The sequence below is a fragment of the Eutrigla gurnardus genome, assembly GCF_963514095.1.
Source record: "Eutrigla gurnardus genome assembly, chromosome: 2".
Lineage (NCBI taxonomy): Eukaryota > Metazoa > Chordata > Actinopteri > Perciformes > Triglidae > Eutrigla > Eutrigla gurnardus.
In genome coordinates, this window is record NC_139916.1 from 8569045 (window position 1) to 8582408 (window position 13364).

Below are 13364 nucleotides of genomic sequence, written 5' to 3' on the forward strand. Positions count from 1 at the left end.
TTGTATAGATAAAAAAAATATCATAAAAACAAGATGAACACTTAAATCACTTACCCATAAATGGCTAAGTATGCCAAAAAGTTATCTGTTGGCATTTCTCTTTTTCTTTGTTCCACAAACTGCATGCTGCTAAATACAGTACATCGAGGCAGGTGAGAGTATATTGCAAGAAGTATCATTGATATCATCATCATCATCATCAGCATCATCATCGTCGGTGTCATCATCAACATAATTATTGGTTGTTACAACACGAGTTATCATTTGGATGGAATCATGATGTTTTGTAAAGTTTCTGACAGGAGCAGTGATTGTTTACATACAGCCAAACAGCTGTGTCGGCAGTATGACTCATGGTGGTGCATGATGGGAGACGTAGTCAGGAGGATTTCCTGTTTTCACACCAGTCTGCATGGAGTTTCTGTCCTCAGTGGACTCATTGCTGTATTTACAAAGATCTTTTTTTTTTAAACTTGTCGTCTTTGCGTCCTCTTAAAGCTGAATGTCCTCCGGGATGTAAAAGTGGTTGGAGAATGTTGGCTTGAGTCTGTTTTTTATATATATATATATTTATATATATATATTGAAAATGCTGTTGTTGCTGTTATGGTTGTTTTCTTGTTGTTTATTATTTAAAATTGTATTTTTTTACAGACAAATAAACAAATTAATTGTCAAGTTAAAACATTGGAAAAGGAAACAAAATAAATCAACAGCTTCTACACAGAATATCAGAATCCAGGCTGATTTTTTTCCAACTTAAATAAGACAGATTTTATTCCAATGGTCCATGTTACTTCTTCAAGACGCCTGAGCTGACTGGTAAAGCTTGTGCATCTTCTCCAGATGGACAGATCAACTGGGAAATGACAGAGGAGGAGGAGGACAGAAAAAAATGGAAATAAAAAATAAAGAACTGCTCAGGTAAATGATTGTATATACTGTAGTAGTGTATAGGAATTCTTTTTTAAAGTAGAAAAATTGTCAATTTTTTCAAGTTGCATAATGAGCCTCTCGCGTCATGCTTGCCAGTGACTTCGGTTAGTAAATAACAATATTACAGGCTAGTTAAGTGGCCTTGTCCTTCTGAGTGCAATAAGACTGGGTAAATGTGCCTTCTGTATGTAACTTATCTCTGGTAATGTCTGATTGGTCAAAGCACAATAAATAGTTTACGACTAGTGAGTACAGTTGAGATGCTAGAGTACTGTATATTCTGTGACGGCAGAAAGACAAGCTTGGTTAAACACACAAAAGCACATCTAGAATTACACCACAGAAGTTTTCATTCATAACCAGATAGTGCAGAAAAGGATCGTCTTTTTTTTATATATAGAAAAAGAGTCAAAGCAACATTCCATGTTTGTTGTAATTTGTCTTTTTTTTTTGTCAGTTTTCCTTTTTTATATATATATATATGTTAATGCCAACAGCTTTGTGGGGCTGTGTGTGCGTCACTCTGCTCGTGGAAAACGGAAATCCTTTAAACCGAACATAAATCAAAATTAAATTAAAAAATGAAACACGATATATTCCAAATTTTAAAGAAAAACAAGTCTGATTTCCATGCGGCACAGATAAGCCAAATGTAACTCATTTCTTATATGACTCAATTGCAGCCTTTTTGATGGTCACACACATTTTAAAACATCAATCCTTTGAACAAGCAGGCTTATCTAGAAGACAGTTCACTGTAAAGGTCCTGATATCAGCCTTTGACTCGAGCCCTGACCCCAGGCCAGCGCTGAAGCACAGAAAAAAAAGAAAGAAAAAATTACAATAAAAAAGAGAGAAGTGGAAACAAAAAAAAGAATTAAATATTCCCCCTCTGTCACAAAAAGGAGGCCTCCGTTTAGAAAAGGCAAGCCGCTCCAACTTGATCCCAACAATCATATAGAGTAATACTAAGATTCCACATTTACTACGTATCCCAATATATTTTGGTTTCTTTTTGTTTGTTAATCCTCTAAAAATATCTACAATATTTGAAAAGATAGCAGGCAAATTCCAGCACATAGTTTTTCAGTAATAACACACCAACACAGCTCTGGTCCTTCGGAGCTTCAGTTTTGCCTCTTTCCTTCTAGAAACCAGGAAGTTTATCTCTACGAGGTTGTAAACAAATTACATTCTCTTTAAGACATAAATAAGTCAAAGTATTTTTGAGCCATTGAAGCAGGAACAAGGCAACATGCCGACAAACAAAGATAAACTCTCTCTAAATATATTTATATTTATAGAATATATCCCATAAATGCTATCATCATCATAATTATTTTGCGTTCCTCCTTTCCGACAGGTGCAAAACTACTGTGCAAGTTGAGCCCTACCACCTCGTTACACATCTCTGTTTATGGATGAAAGAAATTTTTACAGTCGGGTACATGTTCATGCCACACAGAAGAGGGAATTTGCAGGCCAAGAACTCAGTGAAGCCGCCTTTAAAATAGTAGTCCGCCGTGAGGCCTAGCCCATCAGAAACCAAAGAACTCCAACAAAATTAAAACCCTTTAAATAAAACCTGGGCAATGTACATTCATGCAGGAGCAACAATAATAATAACAATAATAATCAGAATCTGAATCATAATAATAACAATGTTTTTCAATTTTAATTTAAACTATTATCAGTATTGACAATGTTATTGTTGAGGAGAGGGAGTAGAAGGGGAGTTGAGAGTTTGTCCTGTCCTGTGATTTGGACTCCTCAGCGGTGTCTCCCTCCTCATTGTCCTCCTCCCGGTGCCACGAGAGACACAGTCACACATATGTGCAGTCAGCGGCACGCTTATACAGTACATGCTAACACGCATATTGTCATACACACCACCGCTGTCGCCGCTGCCGCCGCTGCCGCCGCCGTACACATACAACCACAAAAGCAGGATGGCTGTGTAGGTTTTCTGGCTTTTTGTTGCACTTTTTTGATTGTATGATAAGTTTGTTTTTCTTTTCACCTTGCCATATTTCTTTAGATTTTTCTCTATTTGGAGAGGAGCGGAGAGCTTTAAGAGCTCATGGTTAAGGGGAGAGAGGATCACGGGGCCTGTCCTGTTTAAGTGCATAAATGGGGGTTGCAGGGTGAGATTGGAGTTGGAGTGGGTGATATTTTGGAGGTGACAAGGTGTATGGTTGCATTTAAAGGTCTGGGGGAGGGATTTGGATCTGGTCCCCCCCTCAGACTGCAAGGAAATGACATTAGGGGTTTCGGATCAGGGTTAGAGGCTGGTCTCCAAGCTGTGAAGAGGGCTGGCGGGGCCGGAGGAGGCGGCTGATTTACTGGTGTCGATGGTGAGATTGATGCCACTGTCGATGGCGTTGTTATTCTTGTTGGGGGACGAGGGCTGGCTGGAGTACTTCCTCCTCCGAGCAGAGTCGTCGTCTGTGTCGTCGATGAGGGGGATGCTGGGCGTGGAGTCTTCTATCCTAAACTCGGGGTGTGTCATGAAGTTGTGGATGGATGATCTGGAGTCTGGTTTCTCCAGGCCTTCATAGAGAGAGCTACGGAATGCATTCACAACGCGGATCTGTCGTAAAGAAGGGGGGAAAGAGAAGAGACACGATGAGAGGTTACAGACTCAGTGGAAGGATGGGAGGGACCCTCGGGATGAGAGAAAAGAAGGAAGTGGAGGAGGGGAAGGAGAGGACCTCTCAGTCGAGGATAAAATAGGTGAAGAAGGAAAAGGTGGAGGAGGAGAAGCAACTGCAGTCTGTGTTCTGCTTTCACAAGATGACTACAGTTCACAAGTCACTCAGGTTTGGCGTGCACTAAGTAAAGCCGTGAGGAACACAATCATACCAAAAAAACAAAACCATACATTTCAAGGAAAACAAATACCAAAGCAACACAAACGCTCGTTGTAAGTATACGCTTTAGTCCAATGTGCTGTATACCTAGAAACAAGCCACGTTAATAAATGGAATGCTCACGGAAAAAATTAAAGGAGAATATCACATGCAAGTTTGAAGAAATCTGGTGGACGAGGTCAGTAAGAAGGAAGGAGGTTAGATCTGAGAGATCCAAATCAGGTGGTTTAAAAACTTCTGGAGGTACCAGAACACTGTCTGGGACAAGTATCCACACAGACTCTGAATGGGACACACACATATAGCACAGGGTGGGTGTGAAGCACGGTCCCAAACAGGGCAATGGAGGTTCAAACTCTGCATGAGGAGGTTGGTTCAACACGAGCATCGCAGTGTAAAACTCACAGCAAAAAAAACCCGCCAAACCTCCAATAAACACAAAAAAGTGGCATTTAGAGCCAACACAGCAGGTTTAGATATCATGAACACAGGAGGTAAACAAGAGGTAAACACAAACCACATGCAAAAAAAGACAACGGGACGGTGAAGAAGGGAACACCGGCACACAGACTGCTGACACAAAACAAATGGAGGTGAATAATGAAAATAATAAGTTTACTGTCAAGAGGTCTGACAGTTTTCAACTCCATGCACATCTAAGTAAACACTCAAGTATAGGCCCCAAAACTATACTACGCAAACCCTTAGTGACGATAGTATTTGTGGATTAGAGGAAAATGTTGTTTTAATCTGCATGAACAATATCAACATATGCTGAAATGTAGGCTCTACACACAATTTGATAGCTACAAAGACATTATTTGATGTTTTTCCACAGGACATAGACACGTTACCACACTGGGGTGTTTTTATACATCACATCCTGTTGACTCCAGAAATGACTTAATTCTGTGTAAATATATTGGAGACGGCATCAGGGGTCTCGCCAAAGGGCCCACACTGGTTTTGCCACACCCTAACCAGGAACCAGTGGTGTTAGCCACTGAGCTATCCTGCTATCCAAAGCGAGAGCAACATCAAGAGGAACGAACATGAGAAGCTTGGAAAATACTAAGGGTAGAAAGAGGAGCTAGAAAATATGTGGAGAGTAAAGGCATCAGTGGTTCCGGTGGTAATTGGAGCCCTCTGTGGACTGTAACCCCCAAACTGGGACAGCGGCTCCAGTAGAGTCCAGGATCAACACCCTAGATCTATTTCAAGTAAAGCGTTCTGGGAACAGCTAAGATACTGTGCAGAACCCTCAGCTCCCAGGCCCAGTAGAGGACCCGGGAAGGAGGAAACACAAGGCCGCCCATGGGGCGAGTGGGGGATTTATATTATATATATATATATATATATATATATATATATATAGATATATAGATATCCAGTTTGTCGTTAGTCACAGAAACTGACTCCACTTAAGGCACTACCGACCAGCAAGGCTCCAAGGCTGTAATATCTCGAAACATTAGGTTAAAAATGTAGTGTCGAAAAAACATTTGCAGTTATATATATATATATATATATATATATATATAATGTGTGTGTGTGTGTGTGTGTGTAAAAAACACTCAATTTAAAATAGCAAATCCCCACATTTACCAATTTAACAAATCAATGTTTGATGTTTTTGGAGTATCCAAAATGTTAGTACAATATTGTAAAATGTTGAACTTTTCCATCAGAAGATATACTAAAACGCTTAACGTATTGGGTTTTCTGATCGGGGGAATGCTGTACACACTGTAAATATTATTATTACTGCTACTCTAGTAACTGTGGCACAGTGGGGCATAAGGAGACAAAACAGATAAAACAAATAATAAGCAGAGCCTGTCGGGATGAGTGAATGTGACAGGATGTCTGACAAGTAACACTGATGGGGTGTCAGAAAAGGGGTGGGGGAGGGGAGGGAGCGGGGTGGACTGAATTACGTCGCTGGTGCTGCAGCAGATCTATGTCCGTAACTATGGCAACATGACAGTCAACTACACTGACATTATGAAGCGACAGGACGGGATGAATTATTGGTGCAGTACTGCTTTATGGTGATTCTTCATCCCTGTACACACAACCCTCAGCAGAGTTTTACATCTGATTCTCATCCCCAGAGACAGATTAGAGACAAAAAGTGTGTGTGTGTCTAAAAGAGAGAGGAAAAAAGAGATGGAGGTGATCAAAAACATTAAGCGGAGATAGTCCCTGATACTGACAGTGCCCCCTTGTGGGTAGATGTTTAGTTGCATTATTTGAGATCCCCATTGGAAAGAACATTTTGAGTGGCATATTCAAATTTTTTTTTTTATGTCCGACACACGAACTGTAGCTTCCGTTATGTGCTCTTTTTTTTTTTTTTTTTTTTTGGAATTAGCTCTTTATTTCTGGCTTTGACAGTACAGCATGAAACACATGAAACCGTTATGTGTTCTTGTCATTGCAGATGACGCTGGAGAATACATGAAATACAAGTTTGCTTCAGCTCATTTCAGTGTGATTTGCCTCATCGGTAGCAAACTCGCAGGTGAAATAAGACAACACTGCAACTTATACTTGAATGTTTACCCAGTCCCTTGGTGAGTTGAATTAGTTCACATTAATGTCCGTCAAGACATATAAATGGAAGGACTGGAGGATGGGATGGTGGATGGGGGGGATGAGCAGAGGGAGACAAACTCACAACCTGAAATGTCACGCCGTGGGTATCACCCTTAGTCCTGCGCTCCTAGCACTCTGAGGAAACAAACACACATTCACCAATGAGACGACAGTACACCCAAGCATGGGAGGAGATATCAAGATGAATTTGAAATCCAGTATGAACAGCAAAAAAAAAAAAAAACAGAAGAGAAAGAGAGGAACTGAAAAAGCACATAGTAAGATAGAGAGAAAAAAAAAGAAGAGGAATCTTCAGAGATGCCAACGCAAAAATGGCAATTTGTTTTAAGATTAACAAGCCAGACAATGCACAGAAAATCTGTGTTTGTTCATGAGCTGATGGCACCTCTGAAGCAAAGAGAGCAGAGAAGCAGACTGACAGAGTTCTGACTCACGGCCAGTAGTGGGAGGAGCAGTAGCAGCAGTAGTGCTTGTAGGAGAGGAAAGGGCATTGGACAAGGACACGTGACTAGGACTAGAAACATTGGTTACATCCTGGGTCTGGCTGGTGGTGGATGATTGGCGTCTCAGAGCCCCCGCCCCCTGAAAGGAGGTGCCACTCTTGAAGGTGTTGACTACGTCAATCTGTGGGAGGAGAGCGGGACAGGAGAGGACAAATGGCTGCTCAGAGTGACAGAGACCAAATGGCAACACAGGTTGACTGGTTGGGGGACTTTGGTGGTACAAAGTGTCTCAATCATCACACGATGAGGGGGGATGGACAGCTAAAGGTCAGGGTGCAGTATCCCCCCCCCACAAAATGGTGAATTTGACCTAAAGTTCACCCAAGTTACAAAACATCTTCAGAAAACCCCATCTTTCTAACCTCTTCTCAAGATTTCTGTCCCCACCCCACACTTGTGATGAATGTTTACAATGTTTGTGTTGTATTATAGTTGTGTTTAAAACCTGTTTGATCATCTGACCTCTACTTTCCTTTCGCCTTGTTCTATCTTTATCGATATCGCTGCAATTCAAGATCTGCTACTTCAGTAGAAAACCCCCTGAGTTCCCCCTTTAATACTGAAAACCTGTACTTGTACTGTCTTGTAACCATGCTTGGCTGCCTCTCTAGGATGCTGGTCCATAACAAGTCGTGGGATAGCTTCACCCTGGGCCATTAGTGACACATCAGTGAGATGAAATCAAGTCCAACACACAATTGTCTATGAGTATCACAGTGATAACGGTGTGCAGCGTTGGTCACAGTAAGAACAATTCAGTCACTATGTCCAGTTATATTTAACTCTCGGGGTTTGACTGTCCATCTTCCACGGGTCCACGCGGTCGATCGCCTCAGTCCAGCACGAGAAAGCTGCATCTTCATGCACCTGAATGAACCATCTTGAGATAAAAATGACTTTAAGGCTGTTACTGACTAACATGGAAAACATATAACATAGTCTAGCGATTCCTCTTAGCTGTTAGCTCCACAGGTAATATCTGGGGTGGGGCGACTTCCTAATGAAAATGGATTAAATGACAAAGACAGACAAAAGGTGAAACAAAAAGCAATATCAGACAACATCACAGGTGACATTTAATGTTGATGGTGTTTATTGCCACTTAAGCTGCTACACAAAACCACACATTTCTATTTTATAAGAGTAACCCTGTTTAAATAGAAACATTCAAATATCCATATACATTTCTTTCTGGCAGAATCAATCTAAAAAAATATCCATCCCTGTAATGACAAGACATTGCAACCTGGGGCTTGACTTGTGTCCTCACCTGAGTCTGAATGCGGTTGAGTCCTCTGAACCAGAGTATCTGTCCTCTCCTAAGCTCCCTCTCTGCGTGGTCAATCTCCTCATTGTCTTCATTTAAGTCCTCCTCTGGTAACTCATCCTTCCGAGTTAACTGGCCTGCCCTCCGCAGGAAGCGCAATCTGCTGTTGGGTACACTGGCTATCACCTAACCCAAAGAGAAGACGAAGCACTGGGTCAAAATGAATGGTGACAAGTATAAAGTGGAGTAGCGATACTCACAGGAGGAGTGAAACATGGTTAAACTAGAATTACAGCAATAAAACAAGCACAGCAGGAAAACCCAAAGAGAGAAACAGATGAGTTTGCTCTTTACCTGTCCCCAGACAAGCTCTCCCAGCCCGAGGAAAACACACCACATCCACTTTTCCAGGTCCAGGGGTTGACAGCTGAATGGCTTCCCTCCAAACTGCACAATCCCAATCTACAAAAAAGGCAAAGCAAGAGCCATTAAAATGTTATCATATCTAATTTATGAAAACAACAAACCAAAAAATAATCTGCTTACCTGCAAAGCGAAGGTGCCAAACACAATAGAGCAGAAGATGGGGTTCCTGAAGATACCATCGAAGACGTTCCTCTCTCCGTGGATTTTGCGGGCGTTGATCTCGTTGAAGAGCTGCATCATGACGAAGGTGTTGAAGATGATGGTGTAGTGCTCAGATGGAGGAGCGTGCAGGGGGGCATTACGGCCGCTGTCAATATCAAAGATCTTCTCACCTAAAGGAGGGGTGATAGAAACCATTAGGTCTGAAAGCATTCCATGACACGTAATTAAGGTGCAAAACCCCTGGTGCACCGCAGGGCAAAATGACAGTCTGTACCAACAAAAAGAAGCGTGAAGATGATGATGAGCTGGTAGACTCCGTGTCCCAGGATGTTCTTCGTCATGGTGCTGGAGATTAGAGGCTTGTTGCGGCCGTATGGCTTCCTCTTCAGCAGAGACTCTGTGGGAGGTTCAGTGGCCAGGGCCAGAGATGCAAAGGTGTCCATGATGAGGTTCACCCACAGCATCTGCACGGCCTTCAGGGGCGAGTCCTGCGGAAATTAAAGTGGAATGAATTTAAAAGCAGCAGTGTCAGTACGACCATGGGTGATGAAACAAATGAACAGTACTTCAACTGTAACCACTCAACTCTTTCACTCACTGGTTTAAATTACCACCATTATTATGCTTGAAGTTTTGACCTCAGCAGCTTTTGAAATACAGAATACCGTTATGCTAATAAAACCCAATCACATGCCCACACACACACACACACACGCCTCTGACCTGTGTGATGCAAGCGCCAGTGAAAGCCACTATGACGGCTACGACGTTGACAGTGAGCTGGAACTGAAGGAATTTGGAGATGCTGTCATAGACGTTCCGGCCCCACATTACGGCTTTAACGATGCTGCTGAAGTTATCATCAGTCAGAATGATATCCGACGCCTCCTTGGCAACATCTGTTCCAGCGATACCCTGGAGGAGAGCAGGAAAGTTGCGGTGAGAAACAAAACAGAATGTATTGCAGCATGCCGCACTATTCGGCAAACTAACAAATGAAAAATCAAAGAAATTTGTCGGAAATCACCTCTGCAGTGACTGGAAAAAAATGGACCCCTTACAAGTGTCAGCTCTGATGATAAATAATGATGATTAGGGATGTTGTGATCATTTAATATTGAGTATCTGCTGACAACGACTCCTGATCCAATAAGCTAACTTCTATTTTTTATAGACAATAAAGCTGCACATTCCACACTACAAGTACATTACAATCAATCCAATGTATATGTTTTACAATTGAACAGCTCTGCAATTGTATTAAGAAAAATATAGCCTGAATCCAAGCTGTTTCTTAATGGGTTTTTTATTAATCTACATATAGTATAAAATAACAAACGATCCCTGGTCTGTCTCGAGGGAATTTCTCTCTCACTTTAGTGTCCTCTAGTGTGAGTGTGTTAATCGAGTGTGGTTGCCATCGGCTCTCCACTGCCGTCTGCCCGTGGTGAAACACCATGCATCACAGATGACAGCGAAATGCAAGAGACACTTTAACAATAAATTGAAGCATGGGAGCACACATAAATTAGGTAAAAAGCATAACTAAACTCATAATCTCATACCACATTATGTGGCCACTTATGGTGTGTCGGGTCAGGGCTCGGTGCCCTGCTTTGAAGCACACAGAGCTCAGTGGAGGGGAGGAAATACAGACAGCAGACAGTTGCTGTGCATGGAAGCTTTATGAGTAAAAACACCTGTGTGACACCTGACGTAATCCCTAATGACATCCCTAATGATGACGCAGACTTATTAAGGGATCGGTGTGTGTTGCTGGTTTGCGGACATGAGGCCCCATTTATATAAGAGGGGCAGGATGTAGCACTTCATAAAAGGTACTCCATTGCGGTGATAGAAAAAATGTCCTCCCAACAGATTACATATGTACTTGCAGAAGAAACAAATTTTACACTGAATGCCAAAGGACCACGTCAGTGAAGGAACTACTATCAGCTTACACCTTACATTAGTGATTCCCTCCTGGAGTTAGTTAGTGTCCACAGGATATGTGGTAAGACTGTAGAGTAGCTCATGTAATTTGAAAAAATAGGAATGAAGATTTTTACTTAGAAGGAAAACAAACACACAGATATAAATTAACAAAATCACTTAAAATGAGCACAATGGGAACAAGACAGATGATAACAATGAAGGAATATTTATTTGATAGGGTAAAAGCTTGAGAACCTGCATTGTGTTATTGGACGAAGGATGAAATGGTGCTATGGATGAGCCAAATTACTTAATTTATGAGGAGCGCAGAAATAGAGTAAACTGCATATATTGTATTGTTTTTTGTTTTCAGTAATCTGAAAAGTATTACTGTACTGCAGAGAAATGGTGTGAGCTCATATATCCACTAGGGGAAGCTCCTAATCTACACAGCCAGAGGCAGAGTGCCTGAGAAGAAACCCTAAATACTGCAGAGGTGAGGAAAATATCTACAGATGTCGACTGAGAACAATCTCAGAGAAAATTATGGAATAGGGTAAAAAAGGAAGAAATTAAAACAGGGTCTGCTCACCATGGCGAAGCCAACATCAGCTTTCTTTAGCGCGGGTCCGTCATTGGTCCCATCTCCTGTCACAGCCACCACCTGCCTCTGGTCTGTCGCACAACTGTCAATGATGCCTGTCAAACACACAGTGCACTTACATTGAACACAGCATCTGAAAGACAACCGACTACCTGATCTTGTGTACGTACGAATCATTTGAGCAACCGGGAGAAATGAGAAATATATAGTTCTGTATAGTTCAGTTAGTTGATTAGCAGGAATGGATATGAAATAGTGTCACCAGTTCACCTTTGACGAGGGTGTGTTTGTCAGTCGGGGAAGATCTGGCCAGAACTCGGAGTTTAGGCCAAACCTTGTCGATGCGCTCTTGCTCCACCTGGACAAACACACACAAACAGACATAGAAGGACATTGGATCGTGATCCTTCTTTCTCCTGAGCTCATCCTGTCACTCTTTGACTCACTCTGACCATAGTTACTGTACCTCTCCTTTCTCGTTGCGGATCCTCCTGTTGAACTCTTTGCCATCAATGCAGAGGAAGTCCTCCCCGGGATGGATGATGCCACACTTGATGGCTATGGCCCTGGCTGTGTTTATGTTGTCGCCTGTCACCATGCGTACTGTGATGCCCGCACGCTGGCACTTCATGATAGCATCGGGCACCTTAAGAGTGATACATAAAACACATTTCATAGCATTCAGCTGCATTTCTGGCCACCTGATGAATACAAGTCAAATATTCACCCTCCTTTTCGCTCTATTTTGGTCTCCACTTACTCCTTACATTTACATTTAAGGCATTTAGTCCAAAGCGGCTTACAATAAGTACATTTGTCAAAAGAAAGAAACCACACGTTTCTGGCTCTTTGCTGTTAAATGCTCCTCTTATGTTCACCACCTAGTCGCTGACATTTTATGTTTTTTTTGCAGCCAAAAACAACACTAGACAAGAATCACATACAAGAATTCATGTTTGCTTATCGCCACTTAAAGAACATAACAGTTGCATCAATACTGTTATTTTTGACAGAGAAAACACACACAAAAAAAAACACAATTATACATTTGTTTTATCAGAGCGGTATGCCAGAATGCCTTTGTCTCTTTGTATGAACAAGATATATAACGAGGCATTTTATCTTTATCTCCTTTCCCTGCGGACATTAGTCTAGCAGAATAACTGGGAGAAGTTACTGCGTGGAGATTGATCTGCGGTAGAACCAGCTAGCAAAAAGCAGGGTATTAATTCAGAAACGCATCTTCTTCCTGACAAAGGTCAGTGTGGGCGAGCACTGCACTCCAAACCCACACAGAAACAAACATGTGCACATGCAGTAGCAGCAACTCACATCCATTTGCACACACACACAGGCCTGTCTGACACACCAACACACACACACACACACACACACACACACACACACACAAACACACACACACACGGGGAGGGGGGGGGGGGGGGGGGGTGCACATACACATGTGAGCATGCCTGTACTCACACAAACCCAGAGTGCAACATATGATTGCAGATCAAATGAATCCACCACCGCAAAGTGCAAATATATTGGACACTGAAGTGCCAAATAAAGCTGCTCATGGGTGTAAAACACAAAGGATTTAACTACTTTAAAGGGAGAGGATTACAAAGTAAATCTATATAGTGGAGGAGGGCAAGTCTTTAATGAACTGGAGGCGAAACAAACAGAAACATATAATTTCATCCTCCTTTGCAACTTTCAAGGACATTTGAAAAAAAACAACCAGTCAAGCTTAATTTTGAGTATTTGAGAAAACATCAACGATGATGCCAAATTCAAATATACTTGTTGAGTAAAACAGTAAAACAAAACAAAAACCATGATTTACGGCTATAACTTCCAACTAATTCTGCAGTAAGGAATGGATCAAGGACACTGAATATTTTCTGAAAGCGACAACGATATTGTTCACAAATATGTGCTTAGGAGCACTTCACTATTCATGGGTGTGCTGAGTTGGTAATGTGTAAAAAGAGTAAACACTCATAGCACAAGCTACATGTTGGATAGTCCGTTTTAAG

General features: G+C 41.8%; 2 protein-coding genes across 12 annotated transcripts in view; one reads left to right on the forward strand and one right to left on the reverse strand.

Moving 5' to 3' along the window:
* The window catches only part of vgll4b (vestigial-like family member 4b), a 325618-nt gene that overhangs the window by 223360 nt on the left and 88894 nt on the right, over nucleotides 1-13364 (forward strand). The gene's annotated exons all lie outside the window — the stretch shown is intronic.
* Nucleotides 663-13364, reverse strand: part of atp2b2 (ATPase plasma membrane Ca2+ transporting 2) — a 58797-nt gene continuing 46095 nt past the window's right edge. For 4 of the 11 annotated variants that reach the window (XM_084035400.1, XM_084035399.1, XM_084035396.1 and 1 more), the window contains 9 exons: nucleotides 11789-11968; nucleotides 11593-11680; nucleotides 11311-11417; nucleotides 9507-9698; nucleotides 9058-9271; nucleotides 8742-8953; nucleotides 8550-8657; nucleotides 8199-8381; nucleotides 663-3526 (listed from right to left, as the gene is read on the reverse strand). In XM_084035400.1, the coding sequence (XP_083891526.1) occupies nucleotides 3218-3526; nucleotides 8199-8381; nucleotides 8550-8657; nucleotides 8742-8953; nucleotides 9058-9271; nucleotides 9507-9698; nucleotides 11311-11417; nucleotides 11593-11680; nucleotides 11789-11968 (1593 nt within the window). In that variant the 3' untranslated portion in view covers nucleotides 663-3217. Of the gene's footprint in view, nucleotides 3527-6486; nucleotides 6540-6859; nucleotides 7050-8198; nucleotides 8382-8549; nucleotides 8658-8741; nucleotides 8954-9057; nucleotides 9272-9506; nucleotides 9699-11310; nucleotides 11418-11592; nucleotides 11681-11788; nucleotides 11969-13364 lie in introns of all 11 variants that reach the window. The other 7 variants (XM_084035403.1, XM_084035397.1, XM_084035395.1 and 4 more) reach the window with 5 other exon arrangements.